At 41.3% G+C, this 25696-nt stretch overlaps 1 protein-coding gene across 1 annotated transcript; it reads left to right on the top strand.

Annotated features, from left to right (window-relative positions):
* The first annotated feature begins 2118 nt into the window (after nt 1-2118).
* On the top strand, nt 2119-9532 carry GKN1 (gastrokine 1). The gene is made up of 6 exons (XM_069586312.1): nt 2119-2167; nt 5723-5776; nt 5871-6008; nt 6962-7072; nt 8482-8629; nt 9293-9532. Exons 1-6 carry the CDS (start codon nt 2156-2158, stop codon nt 9385-9387), a joined length of 558 nt encoding a protein of 185 aa, XP_069442413.1. The 5' UTR covers nt 2119-2155; the 3' UTR covers nt 9388-9532.
* Nucleotides 9533-25696: the final 16164 nt, after the last annotated feature.

Raw genomic sequence — 25696 nt, 5'->3', positions numbered from 1 at the left:
TTAGCTAGTTAACTATTTGCTCACTGTAGAGCATCTTCCAGACCAGCATTCCATAGGCCCAGAGGAAAATATGTCAACCTCCAATCCTTCGCAAGATATGACATGCAAAACATATCCTAGGTACCACAGCCACGTACCAAAGTAACTACACGTGGCTGAGTGTACAGACACCACGCTGTCCCCTCTGCTTTTAAAGTCACGTGACAGCACATGAAGAAGATGAAGACCACTTCACAGATCTCTGCCTCTATCCCAGGCTTCCTGATCTTCTGCAGTTAAACAGAAAGTTTGGAAAAGATTAGTGAACATATTAAAAACATAAAATCTTACCACAGCTACACTAAATCACTCAAACCAAATTCTGAAAGAGATGTGGATAGTGATCAAGCTTTATAACCACATAACCCAGTCCTGTGATTGTTGTCCATACATAGAAGTATAGCTATGGGCTCAGGAAGGTTTCCCAAGGGGAAATTTATAGATCAGTGATTCATGAGGTATAGTTTTTCTCTTCAGTAATTTAATTTACTAACTTCCATTTGTAAGAGAGAGCAGGAAAAAAAATTAAGACTTTAATTCACCTCCAAGATTGTTTTGAGCATTTACTTGTTTGTCCAAGTGACAATATCTGCTCTCTGCTTCTGATGAAAACATCAAAAACAGATTATGTTAACATCATTTCTGAAAATTTAATTATCTAAAAACAAGTCAAAGGACAAGAATTCCTTTTAGAGTTCTAGGAAAAAAAGAAAAAGATTTAGCCCCAGGATATGGAGAAAATGTGATGGAGGCAGTGATATTTGAACTGGGCCTGGAAAATGAATAACAATTACCAGTTAGAGATAAAAGCAAGGGTTGGCACTCCAGGGTGAAGGAACAGCATGTATGAAGGAAGGCAGAGAGGCATGAACCATCCTGAATGTTTCCACTAGAGTGAGAACCCTGGTGTGGCTCAAATACAGATTTTTAGCATAGAGTGACAGATACAGCTGGAGAGGCTTTGGAAATCTTATTAAAAAGGGCCCTTTGTGCCATTCCAATGAGCTTGAAGTTTATCTTGTAGGTTGCCAGTGAAAATTTCAAAGTAGTAGTCAGTTTCAAAGTAGTAATCAGTTTACTTAAATACTTTAGAAAACCGGCCTTAGGGAAAATGGAGAAAATGCCCTGGAATATGAGACTGATAACCAGAGCTGTCAATTACATCACTGTTGTAAAAGTCCAGGTGAACAAAGCTGTGGACAAAGCCCGGGTTCAGAGTCAATTCTAAGATGAAACAACAAGGGTTAGTAACTAACTGTATGTGGTGGTAAGAAGAGTCACAGAGAGTCCTTAGTTTTCTAACCAGATGTATGGTCCTATCACTGAGAGAGTTCAGGATTGCAGAGAAAGATATAGGTTTGGTGGGAGTAGCTAATAGAATATGTTTGCACGCCCATATGCTCAGTTGTGACCAAATCTTTGTAACCCCATGGATTGTAGCCCACCAGGCTCCTCCATCCATGGGATTTCCCAGGCAAGAATACTGGAGTGGGTTACTATTTCCACCTCCAGAGGGTCTTTCTGACCCAAGAATCCAACCCACCTTTCCTGTGTCTGCTGCACTGACAGATTCTCTACCACCGCGCCGCTTGGGAAGCCCTAATAGAATAGCTTCAGTTCAGTTCAGTTCAGTCGCTCAGTCTTAGCCCAAGTAAAAACATCACAGTGGCTCAGCTGAAGGTACTAAGAGGAAGCCATGCCACGTTCTTGCACGAGCTGCTCTCTGCAAGGTCCATAGTTTCTTATCTTGTTTGATTTTAGGGATGATTCTTTTCCCAAATCTCAGTAATATCAATGTATAAAATACCCACAGCCACGGCTTCAATTGGACCAGAAGTTGTCATCAATCATACTGCTCATTTTGATATCTTCAATGTCAACATATAGTGAGTCAGATCAGCTCCATGTCAAAATGCCTTGCCAACCAGGTGGATATTCCAAAAGGCTTCCTGGTATGCCGGAATGTGGCACAGATATGGAAAATGGAGAAAGATAAGCCTTAGGCCCCACCTGTTCACACCTAGCTTGAGTAAAGCTGGCCAAGTACAAATATGAGAACACTTTTTATCTGAATGCATACCAGTCATCTCAGCTTCATTGCTTTGGTGAAGTCAAGATGAAGTTCACAGTGAGTAGATTGTTCCTTTTTAATTTATTACCTTATAATTGGAAACTGCTAATATTCTCAGCTAAGTGGGAGTATGCTTCTTATTATAATATCACTGTCATGGAAAAACTTGTAGAAATAAGAATAATCCCTTCTTATGGAATCATGGCATTTATAAGCATCTCCATAGAAAAGGATAATTATACTGGGATTAGTCAGAGCATCTTATACTATGCTATCTTTAAAAAAAATTGCTTTCTGGATCTGTTGATTCAGATCTGGGCACAGAGCAAACAGCTGCTAACTCTATAGAAAATATCTGATTTTTCATTACATTCTTGAATTCCTTTTTTCACAAAAAAACTACTGAGCAGGTTCAGGCAAGATAAAAAGCTTATTATCAAAATAACTTAGTGAGAGACTTACTGTCACATTTCCTCCTGTGAAATGGATCTCTAAGTAGCAAAGTTTTGCCTTGAACCCTGTCTATAGTCTTATATTCATGAAAACACTAAAAGCATGAAGCTAGTTCATCATCTCATTTGTTTCATGTAAAAGGCTGCTGCTGCTGCTAAGTCGCTTCAGTTGTGTCTGACTCTGTGTGACCCCATAGATGGCAGCCCACCAGGCTCCCCCATCCCTGGGATTCTCCAGGCAAGAGTACTGGAGTGGGGTGCCATTGCCTTCTCTACTGGGTAGGATTAGGGAGTTGGATATTATAGAGTATTTCCCTCCCAAGGCCAGCTATTTTCTGGTTGTCTCTCCAGAAGATCGTAGAGGCAAACTTGTCGGTCTGGATGGGGCTCAGGCAAAGAGCATGAAACAGGAGGGACGGGGGCAGAGCACAACCTTTGAAAGAATGACATAGCACAAGGGTATAATGTAAACCAATTAAAATCACTTGGGTCTAAGATGACAAGTCAAATTCAAGTAAACCTTAATCCCCAATCTATAAAGCAACAGACACACCCAGAGGTGGCAGGACAGCTCCAAGGCAGGTCAAAAGAGGGAGGAGTGGGTGGTTCCCCAATGGTAGGGATGATCCTCCCGCTCATTAGCATTTGAATTCCACCCCCTCACAAAACCTAGCCAGGCCTAATTCCTTGGCAATGGTTCACACCCTGAAGAGTGGCTTCTCTCTGGATCCTAACAACTCCACCTCTTAAAACTTTGTCTCTCAATGAATTTTTGCAGTGAGACATCAGGGCCTGAGTTTCATTAGTTTTGGCCTAGCTTGAGTCCCGGGAGAGAGCTGAAGGACAGGAGGAAAAAGCAGTGGGAAAAACGTGCCAAAGAATCCCCTTCATAGCCCACTGGAAAATTTGCTAAATATCTGACTGGTGCTTACAATTTCGTTGGTCTAATCCTTGGCACAGAGAAGAGAAAGGACAGAAGAACCTCTCAGAAAGGCTAAGAGAGTAGCAAATGGATAGCAAAATTCTGCCAAAGCAACCAGTGATGCTGTGTGTCTCATACAGGATGCAAAAGGGCTAGAGTAGGGTGAATAAACATTCATATTTTGACATACTAAACATTAAAATATAGGACAGTAGATTCTGCTTCATAATGGAGTTACAAGTGTGAAATAATTTTCTGGAAATAAGTGCTAATGATAGGAAGGTTAAGGAAAAAAAAAAAAGAACTTCAGACACAGGTTAGATCTGATTTCTCTTCCAGTTGTGGTATGAACAAAAGGTACACCCTTGGCCAAGTCACTCAACTTCTGAAGCTCCATTTTCTCATCTGTGAAGAATTATGTTGTACTAATAGATCTTTAAAATTTCTTCCAGATCTGATTTTTTTCATCCTTCCTTTTAAACTATCAGGGGATACATCAAACTTTTTTTTTTAATATTATGTTGAATCACTAGTGCAGGTCTCAAACCATTTTGTTCCAGGCAAAGAAAATGAAGACAGGGACCCAGAAGTGTGCATCCTGCATAAAGCTCTGTGTTCTGAGAACCAGTATCATGTACTCAGTGACAAGTATGATTACCCAGGTATCCTGGGACAGTGATTGACTTCCCTTCTACTAAGCACATTTGATAGCCAGATACTCCATCTTTGGCTTCTCATCATTCATATCCAACCTGGTTACTAACCCATTGCTTTGAATATATATATACACAGTACTGCTAAGTCACTTCAGTAGTGTCCGACTCTGTGCGACCCCATAGACGGCAGCCCACCAGGCTCCCCCGTTCCTGGGATTCTCCAGGCAAGAACTCTGGAGTAGGTTGCCATTTCCTTCTCCAATGCAGGAAAGTGAAAAGTGAAAGTGAAGTCATTCAGTCGAGTCTGACCCTCAGCGACCCCATGGACTGCAGCCTTCCAGGCTACTCTGTCCACGGGATTTTCCAGGCAAGAGTACTGGAGTGGGGTGCCATTGCCTTCTCCATATACACAGTTCAGTTCAGTCGCTCAGTCATGTCCGACTCTTTGCTACCCCATGAATCGCAGCACACCAGGCCTCCCTGTCCATCACCATCTCCTGGAGTTCACTCAGACTCACGTCCATCGAGTCTGTGATGCCATCCAGCCATCTCATCCTCTGTTGGCCTCTTCTCCTTCTGCCCCCAATCCCTCCCAGCATCAGAGTCTTTTCCAAAGAGTCAACTCTTCACATGAGGTGGCCAAAGTACTGGAGCTTCAGCTTTAGCATCATTCCTTCCAAAGAAATCCCAGGGCTGATCTCCTTCAGAACGGACTGGTTGGATCTCCTTGCAGTCCAAGGGACTCTCAAGAGTCTTCTCCAACACCACAGTTCAAAAGCATCAAGTCTTCGGCACTCAGCCTTCTTCACAGTCCAACTCTCACATCCATACATGACCACAGGAAAAACCACAGCCTTGTAGATGCAGACAAATACTGTTTGATTCCACTTAAACATGAGATATCTAGAATAGTTAAATTCATAGAGTCAAAAAGTACATTGATAGATGCCAGAGGCTGGGGGTGGGATGGGAAGGGGAAATAGGAACAACAATATGAATGTACTTAGTGTCACTGAACCATATAGTTAAATATTGTTAAAATAATATGTTTTATATTGTGTGCATTTCACCACAATAAAAAATGTTTTTAATAAAAAGACTGCTTTTGAGATTAGGGGGTCTAGGAAGAGAAGAAAGCATTCAGGTCAATAATTTGATCTGGAAATTAGTCCTATTTGACTTCTAGACCACATTAGGAAAGTTATCTTAATTCATTTTCAGGTCTGCTTCTCAGAACTTAAAACCATTTCCATGCCATGTATGCTATTCAGTGTCAACGCTATTTGTTAATATACTTATACTTCATCAGTTTTTCTTAAGACCTACATTAAAAATTCTGAAACAATCAACATAATTATTTATAACTAACCTACAATTCAACATTATCATTAAATTTTCTACGGTTTAAAAAAGTTGACGATCAAAGAAGAAAAGACAGATCACTCAACAGAGTAATAAATTTAGTAAGTTTTATAAGTTTAGCTTTTATAAGTTTATAAGCTTTTATAAGTTTAGCTAGAAAAAGATGATGAGGACATCATTTTGCCATTTAACAGTAAACCAATGTTATTTGTGATTTCAGATTGTCTTTGCTGGACTTCTTGGCATCTTCCTGACTCCTACTCTTGCTGACTATGTAAGCTTCATTTTTTAAAGTGTATTACCAAAATGCATTTGCAAAAAAAGAGAAAAGTGGTATTAAATCGTTGTCAATTTCTTGTAAATTTCAGGATATCGACGTTAATGATAACAACAACAGTGGTGGAAGTGGGCAGCAGTCAGTGAGTGTCAACAATGAACATGGCGTGGCCAATATTGACAATAACAATGGATGGGCCTCCTGGAATTCCCTCTGGGATTACGGAAGTGTAGGTAGTCAACATGCAGTTTCTGTTCTTTGCAAACATGGCATTTCTTTTTAAACAATAATGAAAACTGCTTGCTAACCATAAAAAATATTAAAAAAACTTATGTAAATTCTAATTGCAAACAAGATAGTTATAAGTAAAAGTGTCTCTTTTGCTTACTCAGCTTCACTTCCTAGATAAAATTGCTGTCAATAAGTTTCTAATAGTAAGTTAAAATTCAAGTCAATGAATGTTAATTAGAATCCAGTGAATGGTATGAGGCTATAATACCAGTGAAATATCCTTTGGCCTTACCTGCAGAAACCCTCAATAAAGATGAAAGACCTTCATAATATTACCATTGTCAAACCATAGTCCACATCATTCTATTGTCAATTTCCTAAAAAGACAGAAATTGGCATTTCATTTATAATTCAAAAGGACCAAAGTAAATGTATGTAACAATATAAATTAAATGTAAGGGCACCTAAAAAAACAACAAAAAATAATACCCACTTGGCTCTAGTTAGAAAACCTAACTCTGCAATTATCAGCTCTATATTTAACAAAACTTGTCCTTTAGAAAAGGCAACTCTTTGTAGTTTCAGTTTTATCATCTGGTCAATTAGAAAACTAATTACTATCCTGCTAGCCTCCTTGAAATGTTGTGAAGATCAAAGGAGATTAAAATATGATAGTGTTTTAAAATTTATTTCGGCAAAACAAACATGTAGGAAGACTCTTGCTGGGCTAGAGTCTGAGTGAATTCAACCGTCTGTCCCTCAAAGAGTTTGTGATCTATGCTTACAAATGTCAGCAATAAATATGATTGCAAATCAGGGCTAGATCCAGCGCTCTTATCTCAGTTCATTGTGATCTCACAATTCCATTTCCCTCTGCTGGTGAAACTAATTTCTGATGAGAAAGACATCTTGGAGAACATACTGCTTACCATCCACCATCTTCTTTAATAGGGCTTTGCTGTAATCAGATCCTTTAAGAAGAAGTCGTGCTTTGTGCACAAAATGAACAAGGAAGTCATGCCCTCTATTCAAGCCCTTGGTATGCTGGCCAAGAAAAACAAGGTAAAAGCAAAAATCACTTTATTCTTTGCTCGAGGGGGTCTTATGATTTCTAACAAACAATGAGAAGGTCACAGTTGCTCCCTCTTGACCACATAGTACATTGTCCTGTGCAGCACAAAAGGGGAAGAGGAGTTGGAACTGCCTGAGGAGAGGCAACTGCCATCACACTCAAATGCTGAGACTCACACCAGCCCCTCTGAAGTCTGATCAGAACACTTCACTCTTCCTATGGGGGGAACAGAGCTCTGTTCACATCAAGGGGACTCCTCCACACTTCAAGGCCATTTTCCCAGAAGAGTTGGGTTAGGGTTATTAGATTTAACAAACAAAAATAGAGGATACCTAGTTAGGTTTGAATTTCAGATAAACAGTGGATAATATTTTTGCCTAACTATGTCCCATGCAATATTTGGGACATGCTTACAAACGATCTTTTGTTTACCTGAAATCAAAATTTAACTGGGTGTCCTGTATTTTATCTGGTAACCCTAGGTGTGGTGGGCAGGGAGAGGGAAACTGTCACTAAAATGTCAGCCTAAGTTTATATTTGTATAACTTATAAGTGGGTATCTTTCATTGACAGTGGAAAGAAAACAAACTGCATTTTCAGAAACTATCATATAGCTCAATCCAAGAAATATAAAATGACCAAATGAGCTACAACCTTCAGTGTAAATTTACCCTCAGACTTAGGCTGTTATGAAAGGCTGAGGTTTTGAATCAGCTAAATCCCTTAGGACATTTCAAAGTGTTGAGATATACAGGGTTGTAACTGGTTCTTCTTCATTTTGATTATAGAAAAATTATAGCCAAGAAATATGTCCTGTCAGCCTTGTTGTTGTTCAGTCCCTCAGTTGTCCTACTCTTTGTGACCCCATGAACTGCAGTACGCCAGGCTTCCCTGTCCTTCACAATTTCCTGGAGTTTGCTCAAAGTCATGTCCATTGAGTCAGTAATGCCATCCAACCAACTCATCCTCTGTTGTCCCCTTCTCCTCTTGCCCTCAACCTTTCCCAGCATCAGGTGGGTCTTTTCCAATGAGTCAGCTCTTCGCATCAGGTGGCCAGATTATTGGAGCTTCAGCTTCAGCCTCAGTCCTTCCAATGAATATTCAGGGTTGATTTCCTCTAAGATGGTCTGGTTTGATCTCCTTGCTGTCCAAGGGACTCTCAAGAGTCTTCTTCAGCACCACAGTTCAAAAGCATCAATTCTTCGGCTCTCAGCCTTCTTTATGGTCCAACTCTCACATCCATACATGACGACTGTAAAAACCATAGTCTTGACTATTCAGACCTTTGTTGGCAAAGCAATGTCTCTGCTTGGCCTTGTATCCAACTCCCAAATTCAACAAACCACTGGGTTTAACACTCCTCTCTCTCCTTCTTGTCACCTGTCTTTCCCACACTCAGCTTCAGGGTAGAGGACCAGAGGGACCACCTCCCAAGAGCCTGATCTACTCAGTTAAGCCTGACAAAGTCAACAACTTGGACCAGTTTGGAGAATCCGTTGTTACCATGTGCAAGGGGATTCCAACATACATGGCTGAAGAGATTCAGGGTGAGGAACTCCCCTACTGCGCATTCCAAGTTAGTGCTGGTGGGATTGTCAGTCTGTTTTCAGGCCTGTCCACAGAGGACACAAATTACTCAGGAGGTGGTGATCAAGGCTAACACTTAAGTAGTGCTTGCTCTGTGCCATAGACCATTCAATGGGCTTTAGGTGAGTTAGCTCGTTTGCTTCTGATCCCAGTCTTATGTGATAGTCTTTATTGTTATTCTCATTTTCTGATGAGGAAACAGGCACAGAAAGAGGACACAAACTCCTTGCCTGTGTCATTCCCAAGTATTTTGGCTCTGGATTCTGTGATTTTTAACCATTCTGAAATATTTCCTTTCATGGGTGAATCTAGAGTAAACTCAAGAAATGCATAAATCACTAAATGCAAGGAGAATGCTGATAGAATCTGTTGGTTTTTTATAGCTCAAACAATCACCAATTCTGAGCATTCAAACAATAATTTACATAGAAACAGAGTGTCCACTCAGGGACCGAATATAACACCAACTTTTTAGATCTCTTTATTGGTTAATTTATGGCTAGCTAGCTAAATCTTGAAATTATTGCAGAGTTGGTTTGAACTATGCAACATTCCTCACCACCATCCCCACAAAAACGGGTCCTTGAAAAGGCATTGATAGTGCTTTCTTCTTTTTTTATCAGAAGCAAACCCGATTCTGTACCCAGAAAAGTGCTTCAAGGTTGATATACTCTGGATTCTGAACATTTCCTTATGTGAAGAAGCAATGGAGAACTAAAAAAAAAAGTTCCTGTGGATTTAGTCATCAGAATATTCTATTTAAAAAAATGTGGGTTCTAATGGTGTTTATCATATCATTCTGAAATGTTCTCTTCTAGTCCTGTTTGGTTTCCTTAAGAGTCAATAAACCTATTTAGCACTGAGTTCAGTTTATACTAAAATTCTTTAGTATTTCTATTTGGAAAGCTCATGGTCAAAAGTGCTGTATGGTGGCAGCAAGTTGTCGAAGTACATTAGACCCAACCGTTAGCCTGTATTCAGGACCTGTCCCTTATAAAGAGCCCCTTCAGCTGCCTCGGACACTACTAACCACAGCTCTGGGAATAGTTCCAAGACCATCAACTGCTCTGAAGACTGCCCTATAGTTGATGTGCATAGTAACATTTCAGATCAACAGAAATCCACTCAAAGTAGCATAAGCCAAAAGAGGGGAAAGGGTATTGCAAGGATATTAGAATATCTAAAATTATTCTTAGAGAAAGAAAAGGAGAAGACTTGGGTCTTGGAACTATATTGGCTGCAAGACCCAAGGCTCCTTCTCTCTGAAACCACATATAGTTCTTCTCTGCTCCTCTCAAATTCAACTTCTCTCTTCTTTCCATCTTGATGACTTTCTCTGTATTCATGGCAGAAGATGGCTAAACCAGAATGTCATCTCCGTCTCCCATGTTTTTGTGTCTTTCCAGCTCACAAGATCAAGTCTCATACTTTTAAATCCATATTCCAAATTTTCTTCACAATGCATGGTTCAAGAGCCCACAGCCTCCACTCTTTGATGGGCAGGGGAGTGAAGTCACATGGTACACACACAGCATTGAGGTCTCCACTGAAGAATAATCTCAGAGAAAACAGAGGTGCCAATTGGTGTGTGTTCCAATATGAAACTACAGCTCATTTTTAAAAAATTACTCCCACATATGTTTTTTGTATCCTGGATGCCATGAGAGGATATTAATCCATTACCATGTCTTTGTATAAGACACCCATAAATAATCTAACAAACAAAACTAAGGACATTGAAATGGTGGAAATGGCATTGGGAAAATGCCCATATTTACCAGCCCTTATTGGGAAAAATTATAATTTTCTAAATTCTGAAACAATTCTGATCTTGGTGCGAGGCAGCAGTGAATGGTGGCATGAAGTGAGGTCCTAACTCCCTGCCTAAGCATCGGATCTGGAAAGCCTGTATGAAAAACAGGAATCCTTGCCACCAGACAGCAAAGACTAGAGGCTAGAAGCTATTTTTCTTTGCCCCCAGCAAAAATAATGCATTTATCCCAGAGGCAAAAACTATTCATGCAAGTATAAAGTTTATTATTAGAGACATAGCACAAGTGGAAGAGCACACAGAGAAGTGGTTTGCTTAGTTAATGTGGAAGCAAGACAGAGATGCAGACCCAGAGAGGCCGGATGTGAGTACCCCTCCTGGTGGGGAGAAGTGCAGCAAAGAGGCAGTGAAGTTATGCACATGGGGCAGTTTTTCTGGATCTCTGTTTGTCTCTAACCAATTATCTGATTTCTTTTTCCACACCTGACCTACCCTAAGACCCTCCCTGACATGCCTGTGCAAGCTTTTTCCAAGATGGATTCCAGCCCAGAGGCCTATGGAATATTATCATCACATATTATGGGATGGTACTACCTCCTTTGGTCCCCCAAGGAGTCTTTCTGAGCATGTGAAATGTCTCCCTTGCCACAAGGATGGAAATCTTTTAACAGGGTTTAGTTTCACTCTGTCCTTGCCATAAAAATGTCCAGTGTCCAGCTATTTACTCTATTTCCGTTGCTGGTTTTTATATTAACGTGTCGATCTCAAAATAGAGACAGGAGTCCAGTCACAAATATGTAGTCCTGGAGCCTGTTTGTCTCTTGCATCAGGAACTATAAACAGGGGGCTGGTAACGAATGTCCAACCTGGAGCTCGTCTTCTCACCTCAGGAGGTGTGAACAGGAGGCCAGCTGTAAATGCCTAGCCTGGAGTCCGTCTATCTCCTGCCTCTATTCCACTGATCTTCATAAGAAGTGTGCTACCAACAGAGCAGAACTTCCAAAATACCCTGAAGCCATGAGATGCGGCAACCTGTCAAAGATCCATTAAAAATAAAAGTCTTACATACTGCCCTCCTATGAGCAAGAAAGAAAGAAAGAAAACCATGACTCCCCAACAAGACAAAATGTCATGGAGCTGACTTAAGTGAACCAGTGAGTCTCATGTTTCTTAGAAGAATTGTCTCATCACTATTTCAGGATAAGAAATGGAATTCAATGGGAAGTAAAAATTTTAGATTATATACACTATCAAATATGTGAAAGAAAAATTGTAAGAATTTCAGGAGAATTAAAAAATCTGAGTATACTGTTAAAGATTTTAACACATATTTTCCTATTACTTGTAAACAGTTAAGAAAAATGAATGTAATTAACAATAACAAGCTTATTTTGATGAACATATATACAGAACACTACAGAAATCACATTCTTCTTCAGCATATATGCTGCTGCTGCTGCTAAGTCGCTTCAGTCATGTCCGACTCTGTGCAACCCCATAGGCGGCATGGGACATATACAAATATTGATCACATGCTGAGGCATAAAGTGATCCCAAAAACATTCAATGATTGCTATCAAAAAGATCACACTTTTACAGACCTCAATTTAATTAAGAGAGTATAAGCATTCCCCTCTGAATAAAACAAGATGGCCTCATTTGTTTTGAAATTAGGCAACATAATTCTAAATAATGCTTGAGCCAAAGAAAAATTCATGATGAAAAGTACAATTTATTTAGAACAATACAATAATGGAAGTGCTACGTGTCAAAAGCTTGTGAGCAGTGGCTATAACAATTTACTGTTTTAAATGTTCATTTTACAGGAAAAAAAAAGCTAAAAACTGAGTCAACCATTCAACTTTAAAAATAAAGGAAGGCAACAAAATATCCAAAATCAGTAGAAGGAAAAAAATAACATGGATAAGTCTACTAAAAAATATTAGGCACAACCTGTAAATAAGAGAGTTGTTTTATTTGGTGGGCATTATTAGGAACTCTGAACCCAGGGGGCAGCATCTCAGTAACCCTGAGAAAACTGCTCCTACAGGCAGGAAAGGGAGTCAGGCTATATACAAGTTTGCAACAAAGTGGGCAGGCAGTCTGAACATCAAAGACTATTGTTAGTAAGGAAAACCAGATACCTAGCTAAGGAATTTAGTGTTCTTCTGTGTACGGGAAGGTGCAAGCCTCTGGACTCACTGAATTCATTCCTTTCACATGCACCTCTGCTATCTGGGGCCATGTCCTATTTCCTAATTGTTTACATCCTCCATTCCTGTTCACCTTACTGGGTGGCAGATGCAGAGGATGGCTGCTTCTTGCATTCCCCAGCTCCTCAGCGGTCACCGTGGGGGTAGGGGTGAGGGGTGGGGAATCTGCTGGATCACAGACATTGTTTTCCGTTTGGGGGAGCTCTCATTCACATTTGGAGCCCTGAAATCGCTGACGGCTATGACGTTTCTGGTTGATTGATATGGCCAGAGATATTCCATTTCACAGATGGCGGCAGATGTAAGTAACATAGAAAACAACTAAACACTAGAAAAACTCAACAACGTCAAAAACTGGTGCTTTGGGAAGGCAGACAATTGACAAGCTCTAGGTAAAACTGACCACAAATAGTCGATTCTGAAGGAGATCAGCCCTGGGATTTCTTTGGAAGGAATGATGCTAAAGCTGAAACTCCAGTACTTTGAGATGGCTGGATAGCATCACTGACTCGATGGACGTGATTCTGAGTGAACTCCGGGAGTTGGTGATGGACAGGGAGGCCTGGCATGCTGCAATTCATGGGCTCGCAGTGAGCTGGACATGACTGAGCGACTGAACTGAACTGAAAAGATAAATTATAAGCAATACTAGTAATAAAAATAATACTAACCTACAAATACCACAAATATTAAGATGTCAATAAAATGATATGAATTTTATGCAGATGAATTTGAAAGCTTGGGTAAACTGAATATCTAAAAACTTAACTTACCAAAGCTCACTCAAGAAGAAATAGCAAACCTGAATAATTATGACCAGAAAAGGAGTTAGTGAAAAGTATAAAAACTTCACACAAGAAAATTATAAGCCAAAATAGTTTCTACATTGAGATACATTGAAAATATAGATTTTTCTAATCATAAAACTATTCAAATGTATGGGGGCCAGGAGAGAGGTACTCTCCAGTTCCTTTCATAAGAATAGTTAGTTAATTCCAAAACGTGACAGGTATGGGAAAGGAAAAGTACAGGGCAATCTCTGTCATAAAAACAGATGCAAAATGTCTCAATGAAATGACAGCAAACTTATCAAGGGAAGTGTAGAAAAGGTAATACAGTGTGACCATGTGAAATTCTCCCTAGCCATGCCAGTGGTTTGATATTCAGTTCAGTTCAGTCCCTCAGTTGTGTCTGACTCTTGGACTGCAGCACGCCAGGCTTCCCTGTCCATCACCAACTGCTGGAGCTTGCTCAAACTGTTGCCTATCGAGTCGGTGATGTCATCCAATCATCTTATCCTCTGTCGTCCCCTTCTCTTCCTGTCTTCAATCTTCAAGTTTGTTTATCTGCTGGGAAAGATTAAAGATTTTGTATTAGGAAACCAATAATGTAGTTTGCCACAATAAAAATCAAAAGACAACAAACTTACTAAATATCTCAATAGCAGCAAAATTATCTAATAGCGCTGAATATTCATTAACAATAAACAAGCAGTTCTTAGGAAACTTGGAATTAAAAGAAAATTCATTAAACAGACCAAAATCATCAAAGAAAAATGTAAGCATCAATGAAAAGAATGAAACATTTCCATTAAAATAAGAAACAAATGCAGATGCCTGCCACCACAACTTATAGAAACATTGTACTGAAAGTTCAGTTCAGTTCAGTTCAGTACAGTTCAGTCACTCAGTCCTGTCCGACTCTTTGCGACCTCATGAATTGCAGCACACCAGGCCTCCCTGTCCATCACCAACTCCCGGAGTCCACCCAAACCCATGTCCACCGAGTTGGTGATGCCATCCAGCCATCTCATCCTCGGTCGTCCCCTTCTCCTCCTGCCCCAAATCCCTCCCAGCATCAGAGTCTTTTCCAAAGAGTCAACACTTCACATAAGGTGGCCAAAGTACTGGAGTTTCAGCTTTAGCATCATTCCTTCCAAAGAAATCCCAGGGCTGATCTCCTTCAGAATGGACTGGTTGGATCTCCTTGTAGTCCAAGGGACTCTCAAGAGTCTTCTCCAACACCATAGTTCAAAAGCATCAATTCTTCGGCGCTCAGCTTTCATCACAGTCCAACTCTCACATCCATACATGACCACAGGAAAAACCATAGCCTTGAATAGATGGACCTTTGTTGGCAAAGTAATGTCTTTGCTTTTTCATATGCTATCTAGGTTGGTCATAACTTTCCTTCCAAGAAGTAAGCGTCTTTTCATTTCATGGCTGCAATCACCATCTGCAGTGATCTTGGAGCCCCCAAAATAAAGTCTGACACTGTTTCCACCGTTTCCCCATCTATTTCCCATGAAGTGATGGGACCAGACACCATGATCTTAGTTTTCTGAATGTGGAGCTTTAAGCCAACTTTTTCACTCTCCTTTTTCACTTTCATCAAGAGGCTTTTTAGTTCCTCTTCACTTTCTGCCATATGGGTGATGTAATCTGCATATCTGAGGTGACTGATATTTCTCCCGGCAATCTTGATTCCAGCTTGTGCTTCGTCCAGCCCAGTGTTTCTCATGATGTACTCTGCATAGAAGTTAAATAAGCAGGGTGACAATATACAGCCTTGACGTACTCCTTTTCCTATTTGGAACCAGTCTGTTGTTCCATGTCCAGTTCTAACTGTTGCTTCCTGACCTGCATATAGGTTTCTCAAGAGGCAGGTCAGGTGGTCTGGTATTCCAATCTCTTTCAGAATTTTCCACAGTTTATTGTGATCCACACAGATGGCAGAAAGTGAAGAGGAACTAAAAGGCCTCTTGATGAAAGTGAAAGAGGAGAGTGAAAAAGTTGGCTTAAAGCTCCACATTCAGAAAACTAAGATCATGGTGTCTGGTCCCATTACTTCATGAGAAATAGATGAGGAAATGGTGGAAACAGTGTCAGACTTTATTTTTTTGGGCTCCAAGATCACTGCAGATGGTGATTGCAGCCATGAAATGAAAAGACGCTTACTTCTTGGAAGGAAAGTTATGACCAACCTAGATAGCATATTGAAAAGCAGAGACATTACTTTGCCAACAAAGGTCCATCTAGTCAAGGCTATGGTTTTTCCAGTGGTCAGGTATGGATGTGAGAGTTGGACTGTGACGAAAGCTGAGCGCCAAAGAATTGATGCTTTTGAACTATGGTGTTGGAGAAGACTCTTGAGAGTCCCTTGGACTACAAGGAGATCCAACCAGTCCATTCTGAAGGAAATCAGCCCTGGGATTTCTTTGGAAGGAATGATGCTAAAGCTGAAACTCCAGTACTTTGGCCACCTCATGTGAAGAGTTGACTCATTGGAAAAAACTCTGATGCTGGGAGGGATTTGGGGCAGGAGGAGAAGGGGCCAACAGAGGATGAGATGGCTGGATGGCATCACCAACTTGATGGACATGAGTGTGAGTGAACTCCGGGAGTTGGTGATGGACAGGGAGGCCTGGCATACTGCAATTCATGGGGTCGCCAAGAGTCGGACGAGACTGAGGGACTGACCTGAACTGAACTGATAGATAGCTATTATAATAACAAAAGCAATAAAAAGAAAGGTTAAAGTAACAAAGAGATCCAATGTGGAGTCAGTTTTCTCTTCCTGTCACACTGGACATGTCCACTGTCTCAAATGTTTTCTTTCCCAATGGTATAGCTGAAGTTAGTATGGGCACTGGCTCCTTTGCCTAAAATAGATGTTCCACTTCAAATCTGCTATTGCAATGTCTTTCCCAGGCCATCTCAGTGCAATGGAAGCTGGCATTTGGGCTGCAGTCAGCTGCTCTGGAGTTATTTGTACACTGAAAATTTGACTGCATCTAAGTGTCATCACCCTTCACTTTCAGCATTAGGGGGATTTTCCCTTTGTCCCATTAATGTGCTCTTCCCAGAATGTTTTATTTCCCTTGCTTGAATCATGGGTTGCTTGTCACTTCCCTCAGCCTGGTCCTTTATCACAGTGTAGGTAGCAAAAACTTGTCAGCTTCTGACCTTTCAATGACAACCTTCCATCTTTCCTAGTGCTAAAACAAAATTTTACTCTATTTCTGTGTTATTCAGTTCTATAGGAATGTGGACGAGAGGGTAGTTAATATCTTTTTTTTTCTTTTGGCTGCGTTGGGTCCTCATTGCTTCACGCAGGCTTTTTGCAGCCGTGAGGGCTCCTCTCTAGGGGCGGTCCACGGGCTTCTCATTGCGGCGGCTTCTTTTGTTACAGAGCACAGGCTCTAGGGCATGCGGGCTTCAGTCTCTGTGGTGCATGTGTTATGGGAAGCACACTGACTGAAGCCGCCCACCCTGGCCAGGCCCTTTAGGAACCATTCGCATGAGTTGTTTTATGACCGGAGATCCTGGTAAGGAATACGGAACTCATAAGCCACCACCAATGGGAAGAGTTCAGGAAAGGTCAAAAGGAAACACCACGTGCCCTTCCACTTCCCAGAATCCCTCTCATTAGCATCCCTCTTGGCTGAGCGATGCGTGCACCACCAGGAAAGACTCTGAATTAGAATGATTGGCCAAACACAACCCGGAAACTAATCCCATCACCATAAAACCCGAGACTGCGAGCCATGTGGCAGAGCAGTTCTCCTGGGTTCCCTTATCCTACTGCTCTCCACCTGGGTGCCTTTCCCAATAAAATCTCTTGCTTTGTCAGCACATATGTCTCCTCGGACAATTCATTTCCAAGTCAGCACATATGTCTCCTCGGACAATTCATTTCCAAGTGTTAGACAAGAGCCCAGTTTTGGACCCTGGAAGGGGTCCCCCTTCCTACAACACATGGATTTAGTTGCATGTGGAATCTTCCCAGACCAGGGATTGAACCTATGTCCCCTGAATTGGCAGGTGAATTCTTAACCACCAGACTACCAGGGAAGTCTTGTATGGACTTTAAATGCTACTTTCAACCAGAGGCTGGAGAGGAAGCTGAGTTAATGTCAGACCCCACCAGGACCTTGTCATGGGGCTTTGAGGGTCTGGCAAGTGACTGTTGAAAGCAGCATTTGTGATGGGGCTGTGTTGTCTCTGGTGATGAGAGATAGGAGGGAGTATTGTTCTTTTGTTTTTTTTTTATGAAGCTTTAATGAACAAATTGTTTCAATTTTATGCTAATATTTCCAGAATATAGAGAAGGAGGCATATTCTGAGAACTTGGTATAAACTTAAAAACCCAAATTTGGCAAGGATAGTACAGAAAGGAAAAATTACAGATCAATCTCACTCCTGAACATTCAAAAATTCTAGACTAAATATTGACAAATCAAATTTTAGCAGTGCATAAGAAATACAGTATATCAGGATTAAATTTGGTTTATCTTAGGGATGTAAGTGTGATTTAACATTCAAATATTTATAGATATCATTCATCACATCATGCTGATAATACCACTCTAATGGCAGAAAGTGAAGAGGAACTAAAAAGCCTCTTGAACGTGAAAGAGGAGAGCCTCTTGAGGCCTGAAACTCAAGATTACAAAAACTAAGATCATAACATCTGGTTCCATCATTTCATGGCAAATAGAAGGAGAAAAAGTGTAAGTAGTGACAGATTTTATTTTCTTGAGCTCCAAAATCACTAGGGACAGTGACTGCAGCCATGGAATTAAAAGATGCTTGCTTCTTGGAAGGAAAACTATGACAAAACCACATGTTAAAAAGCAGAGATGTCACTTTGCCAACAAATGCCCATAGAGACAAAGGTATGATTTTTCTGCTCAAAGGTATGATTTTATGGCTCAGTTGGTAAAGAATTTGCCTGCAATGCAGGAGACCCAGGTTCAATCCCTGAGTCGGGGAGATCCCTTAGAGAAGGAAATGGCAACCTACTCAAGTATTCTTGTCTGGGAAATCCTGTGGACAGAGGAGACTGGCAGGCTACAGACCAAGGGGTCACAAAGGGTCAGACATGACTGAGGGTAGTCATGTATGGATGTGAGAGCTGAACCATAAAGAAAGCTGAGCTCCAGTGAATTAATACTTTCTAATTGTGGTGCTGAAGAATACTCTTGAGAGCTCCTTGGACAGCAAGGCGATCAAACCAGTCTATCCTAAAGGAAATCAACCCTGAATATTCATTGGAAGGACTGATGCTGAAACTAAGCTCCAATACTTTGGCCACCTGATGTGAAGAGCTGGCACATTGGAAAAGACTCTGATGCTGTTAAAGACTGAAAGCAAAAGGAGAAGGGAGGCAGAGGATGAGATGATTAGAGAGCATCACCAACTCAATGGACATGAATTTGAACAAAGTCCAGGAGATAAAGAAGGTCAGGGGAGCCTGGTATGCTGCAGTCCGTGGCGTTGCAAAGAGTAGGACATGACTGAGCTATTGAACAACAACAAATTACATCAAGAAATTAAATGAGGGAAAAAAATCAGTCAATAGGTTCAGGAAAAAAATTTGACAAATTCAAAACCAATTTATGATTTTATTCAAAAAATGAGAGGGGCAATTGAACTGCTGATGTCTCTGTCTCCAGGTCTTGCCTGGTTTCAGGGGACAGTGACCATACCAGTATTGACCTGGACAGACAGCAGCCAGATAATGACAGAGACAAGGTCCACATGCCTTTTTTTTTTCTTCACAAATGCAAAAGTAAGAAAACTGAAAATCATCTTTCCAGGTTATTGATATGCATCAACAACCTCTATTCCAGAACTATATGGATTTGTTCTTCTATCATCTGTTTGATGAAAGTGTGTGTTTCTCCCTCCAAGGTCTCATTTGGCAGGCAGCTCATGTGGAAACTGAGCCTTAGCAATGTGAAGCTTTCAATCAGAACCAGGTAGCTAGCAAATGCTGGAGGACCAGGACTGGGTCTCTGGTTTGGATCTGAGTCCAGTTTTTTCTCTAGCACATTTATTCACATTATCTGATTCATTGAAAACACAAGCACAGGATATGGAAGAGAGAGTTTTACTATGGGTAAATACCAAAAACTAAGTCTCAGATGAATGTCAAGTCTTCCATTTGTTCTCATTGTGAAGAGTATCAAATGGTAGAGCTTTAGGGTACAGAATCCCAATCCCCACCCTCTCACACACATACACAGGCAGAGTTCATCTCTGTGAGACCAGCATCCTTCCAGCGTCTTTTGAGCCCTTTAGCTAACCACATTAAGGCAGCCAAATCCACAATGCCTTCTTTCATGCTTGAGCTCTGTAGATGGACTTCCCTCCTCAGTTGTTCATCTCTTCTGTGGAAATTACTCAGTAAACAGTAAAACTAGGCATGCTGTATTAGTCAACTATTATGAAAAACCACAGAATCTCAGTTGTGTTCAATAATAAGCATTTATTTTCACCCATCGGCGGTCAGCTAGGTAGGGTGTCCTAGGCAAGGCTTAGCTGAGCATCTCTGTGAATCCAGCTGGCTCTGATCTGTCCCATGAGTCTCATTCTGGATACCTGGTAGATGAGGCAGCCACTGAAACCATGCGGGACCCTGCTGGACAGAGAACCTGCCAGTTAGAAGCTCCCTGCTCACCATCAGATTCATCACACTCCTAGGGTTGGTCCTGCTTCCCCTTCGACAAAGGTTTTAGCACCTTCTCAGCTCCCTCTGCAGCCTGTTTTACTTCACAGATGAGGAGGGAGTCCACAGTGAGAGGGTATGCTGTCTGAGTTCTGAAGGCACATACATGTCCCCGTGTCCCCACCTCCACAAAGAGTCAGGCTCAGATGGACTGAAATGACCCTTAGACTTTCCACTGTAGACAGTCTTTGCCTTTGACTCCAAACATACTTAATGACATATTCGAGAGGCACTCTGAGAATCTGATTCCCCAGAATCCTGCATTGACCTCCCCTGTTTCACAAACTCCAAAGAACACAGACCCTTAGGCAGGCACGTGTAGCTGGTTAGTGTCTGATGGTATTGACAAGACCCTGGTGGGTCTGACAGAATCTCGCCTCACCCCAAAGCATCACCCTTCAGAGCATGGCAGGTGTCCACAGGAACCCATCAACATTTTGGGAAACAAAATGCAATCACAACACTCTGGTTTAAGTGGCCCCTTCCCTGTTTGTTTTGCACATCTGCTTTGCAGAAGTAAGTTTACAGTAAAGGAAGTAGCAACCCTGTGTTTGAATTCAAGCATCCTTGGCCCTTGCATAATTCAGAGGAAGGACCCTCATCATGCACTAACCAACACAGGATACAGTCATTTATATGACTTAAAACATTTAGATAGAACATAAATTAATGCTACAAAAACTAGTGTCTTGGCAGTAGAATAAAGTAATATCAAAGTACTTTGACATACTCAATGTTAAGTACTTTGTTATGCTAAACGCTATGTTATGAATAGAATCCAGAAAATATAGTTCCCAGGAACTCTAGAAGTAGAAGATGGTTGCTCAAAAAGGACTTTTCTGTTTATACTTCATCATTCAAAACTTCTTCAACTCCTCATCCTTCCACTTACACACTTGTCAACTTGTCAACATCCTTTCCACTGTCTCAAAGGATCACACAGTGGGAAGAGCCAAGGCAAATAGGTACAGGCCGGCATCCCAGGCCCACCAACAGGTAGAGATAATCAAAGTTATTTGACCTCTTTGAGTCTCAGGTTTTCATTCATGAAATAAGGATCGTAATATAGAAATCACAGCTGTTGTCGTTAGAGAAAGGCAGCATCCATGGTCCTTGAGTATTGTTATTGCCTTGTGATATGTTCATTTCCTTGGCCAGTGCTGACCTCTCCCTCTGTGTTCTAAATTCCCCCTTCCTACCTCCTCACACAGGCACCACCTCCTGTCTCCTCTCCTCCTCCCCACTCCCATCTTTGATCTTTCACATTGTCAGTCTCTATAGTTCCTTTGTCCCTTCCTCATCATGGATATCAACTAGAACATCTCCCAGCTTAAAAAAAAAGAAATCATGCAAATAAGTAAACCCCAAAACCTCTTCTAGCCTTGTCCTGCCTCCGATTCCCTCATCTCAGATATTCCCTTCTTTACAGCTCCAAAAGTCGTGTTTTATAGAAATTGCATCCACTATTCTTCAATGTATTCTTTTTGTCTCTAAACGATTTGATTTGTACAAATGACTTCTGAGTCCTTATCCAGATGAATATATTTCATAGCTGCCATCATAACCTACATAGACTCTAAATTTTTCATGTCACAGTGCACCATGAACACTTTCTCATGCTTTACAGTCTTCCTGTGTCTTATTTTTATTTTTTTCAGGGGGAGGGGAAACTTAAAACAACACGAGTTTATTATCTTATAGTTCTGGAGGTCAGAAGTCTGAAACTGATCTTTAGGGTTTAAAGTTAAGATGTCAGCAGAGCTGTGTTTCTTCTGGAGACTCAAGGGGAGAATCCATTCTTTGCTTTTTCCAGCTTTTAGAGGCTACCTACACTCCTTTGATTGCGGGCCCCTTCTAGTCATCAGATCACTCCAACCTCTGCTTCTGTCATTCCCTGACCCTTGTGCCTCCCTCTTTCACTGATAAGGACCCTTGTGTGTATGTGGACCCATCCAGATAATCAAGGATTATCTCCTCATCTCAAGATCCTTACCTTAATCACATCTGCAAAATCCTTTTGCCTTATAAGGTAACTCAGTTCAGTTCAGTTCAGTTCAGTCCAGTTCAGTCGCTCAGTCCTGTCCGACTCCTTGCGACCCCATGAGTCGCAGCATGCTAGGCCTCCCTGTCCATCACCATCTCCTGGAGTTCACCCAGACTCACATCCATCAAGTCCGTGATACCATCCAGCCATCTCATCCTGGGTCGTCCCCTTCTCCTCCTGCCCCCAATCTCTCCCAGCATCAGAGTCTTTTCCAATGAGTCAACTCTTCACATGAGGTGGCTAAAGTACTGGAGTTTCAGCTTTAGCAGCTCACAGGTTCTGGAGATTAGGACATGGACATCCAAACTGGGAAGTGCGGTGAGGTGGTGGAGGGCATTACACTGCTCCCAACCAATGGTAAGGTCATAAAGAAGCCTAGGAAGTGATCACCATGAAAGTCAAAACAGACTTAACCTTCCTGTGTTTTATTTTTAATGGCATATAGTGCACCATTTTATTAATGACCCAAAACCAAATGTGTATATCGTTACATATTGTCTATACACATGATATGTGTGTGTGTATATGTATATGATTTTTGGTATTGCCTTCAAAGTTTATAAATTACTCTGTGCTCTGACTATTTTTCAACTTTTTCTATTTTTTTCACTTTTACTGGTGTCTCCTGCATTGCAGGTGGATTCTTTACCAACTGAGCTATCAGGGAAGCCCCTTTCTTTTATAAATATCTCCCTATATTTATATCTAGCCCATGTGATTGTTACTTTTAAAGACAACATGGCATTCAATTGTACTAATAACCCAATAGAATGAAACAAACTTAGCAGAATTCCTTAGCAAGAACTTTGGCAAAATCTGAAGACTCAAAGGTTTTATTCAAAATATTAAAGACACATAATTCAAAAGTCAAGTTTTTGAAAGTCTTATAATAAAATGTTTCTGTTTTCCTATACCACCATACTCCCCAGTTCTCAGTCTCCTTTCCCTTTTAAATATCTTAGGTCATTTTTCTGGCATTTACACATGGCCATCTCATGCGAAGAGTTGACTCATTGGAAAAGACTTTGATGCTGGGAGGGACTGGGGGCAGGAGAAGAAGGGGACGACAGAGGATGAGATGGCTGGATGGCATCACTGACTTGATGGACGTGAGTCTGGGTGAACTCCGGGAGTTGGTGATGGACAGGGAGGCCTGGCATGCTGTGATTCATGGGGTCGCAAAGAGTCGGACACGACTGAGCGACTGAACTGAACTGAACTGAACTGATATCTCTAAATGATGTATATACACTGATGTATTTTAATTCATCAGCCTCGGCTATTATCCACTGACTTTCTATTTTAGAGGTGAGATTTAGCTCTCCTGTGTCAATCACATCATACGAGCTATCAATTTCTTTCTTGCTTATTGGCAGTGTCCTTTTAGGAGAACTCATTCTCCTGTCTGGACTGGCTGCCCTCTAGGCCATCTGTGTACGTGTTATTGTTACCAAACTAAACTTGGGTCCACTCACCCATGTGCTGTAAATCCAATCTACTGACACTCAGTTGTGGTGGAGGAAAAATTCAGTGTTTATTACAAGGCATCAAGCAAGGAGTATGCACAGCTAATGCTCAAGAAGCCCAAACTCCTCAGTGACTTTCAGGGCAAGGTATTTAAAGGGTGAGAGATGAGGGAAAGTGTTTCAGTTTACATGATCAGCTCATGGACATTCTTCTGATTGGTTGGTGGTGAGGTAATGGGGAGTCAGCCTCAACCTTCTAGTTCCAACCAGTCTGGGCTCTATGTGCTTGTGGTCAGCATGCACTGAACTTCTACCACCTGGTGGGAGTTTCAGTATCTGCAAAACAGCGCAAAGTATATGGCTCAAAATATTATCTCTAGCCCTAGAGAAGGAACTCAAAGTTCTTGACTTTGCTTAATGGCTAACTTATTATTTTGTACTGCTCGAATGTTTTCCTTTGTTTCTACATTTTCTCACTCCTCTGATTACATTTAGTCTTTTGATGTCAGGGAAGAGGCCTAGGAAGCTAAAGTTCCTCCTACAAACAAGAGGCAGGCAGAGGACATGATGGGTGGGTGGTGGGAGCATCTGTCCCAGGAAGGCCTTTAAGGTCCTGCTGGGCTACATCTCAGGGACATCCTTTTGCTGTCATCCTAAGAATTGTCTTTGCCTTCATGCTGAGCTGGTGTACTAGTTAAAGTTCTCCAGAGAAATCAAACTAATACAGTGTACAGAAAGAGAGTCCAAGAGTGAGAGATTTATCTTAGGGAATTGGCTTGTGCAACAGCAGTGCTTGACAAGTCTGAAATCTGTAGAGCAGGCCAGCAGACTGGAGATCTAGAAAAGAAATGATGTTGTAGTTTTGAGTCCCAAGGTATTCTGGAGGAAGAATTCCTTCTTCTGAGGACCTCTATCTTTTCTGTTAATACTTTCAGCTGCTTGAATGAAGCTTACATTTCAACATTATGATAGTTAGTCCACTTCACTCAAAGTCTACTGATCTAAATGTTAATCTTGTCTAAAAAAATACCTTCACAGCAACATCTGTACTGGTGTTTGACTGAAAAACTAACCACCATAGCCTAGCCAAGTTGACACATAAAATTACCTTCACAGTGGTTCCCTTTTGCTTTGGCATTTTGTCTTTCTTTTTTGGCTTACTCCTTGATTTTGGTGGAACTCCTCCAGCACCATCTTGAGAAACATGTGTGGCAAATAAAAGATCATGAATGTTTGAACATGTCTTATTCTATCCTGATATTTCATTGACAGTTAGGCTGTGTACAGAATTCTGGATTTTCCTTCAGAAGTTCAGAGGCTCCATTATCTACTGGATTCAAATTTTGCTGTTGAGAAGTTAAAGGTCATTCTGATAACTATTTATCTATATGTGACCTGGTTTTTCTTTTTAGAGTCCTATGAAAATTCCTCTCTGTTCCAAATACTGTTGTTGTTAAGTCGCCCAGTTGTGTCTGACTCTTTGTGACCCCATGGACTGCAGAACTCCAGGCCTCCCTGTCCCTCACCATCTCTCAGAGTTTGCCCAAGTTCATGTCCATTGCATCGGTGATGCAATCAAACCATCTCATCCTCTGATGCCCTCTTCTCCTTCTGCCTTCAATCTTTCCCAGCATCAGGGACTTTTCCAATGAGTCATCTGTTCACATCAGATTACCAGAATACTGGAGTTTCAGCTTCAGCGTCGGTCTTTCCAGTGAATATTCAAGGTTGATCTCCCTTAAGATCGACTGGTTTGATCTCCTTGCTGTCCAAGGGACTTTCAGCAGTCTTCTCCAGTACCACAGTTCAATGGCATCAATTCTTTGGTGCTCTGCCTTCTTTATGGTCCAGCTCTCACAACCATGTGACCCCCGGGAAGACCATAGCCTTGACTATGCGGACCTTTGTCAGCAGAGCAACGTCTCTGCTTTTCAACACACTGCCTAAGTTTTTCATGGCTTCCCTGCCATGAAGCAATCATCTTCTGATTTCATGGCTGCAGTCTACCATCTGTAGTGAGT

The sequence above is a fragment of the Ovis canadensis genome, chromosome 3 (assembly GCF_042477335.2).
Source record: "Ovis canadensis isolate MfBH-ARS-UI-01 breed Bighorn chromosome 3, ARS-UI_OviCan_v2, whole genome shotgun sequence".
Classification (NCBI taxonomy): domain Eukaryota; kingdom Metazoa; phylum Chordata; class Mammalia; order Artiodactyla; family Bovidae; genus Ovis; species Ovis canadensis.
The sequence above is the reverse complement of the archived record's forward strand: the minus strand, read 5'-3'. Positions and strand labels throughout refer to the sequence as shown.

Bases quoted from the DNA above. Each gene is read 5' to 3' on its own strand.
- GKN1 (XM_069586312.1), top strand. The intron at 5,777-5,870 runs GTAAGCTTCATT...TGTAAATTTCAG, and splicing joins CTCCTACTCTTGCTGACTAT to GATATCGACGTTAATGATAA. The intron at 7,073-8,481 runs GTAAAAGCAAAA...TCCCACACTCAG, and splicing joins TGCTGGCCAAGAAAAACAAG to CTTCAGGGTAGAGGACCAGA.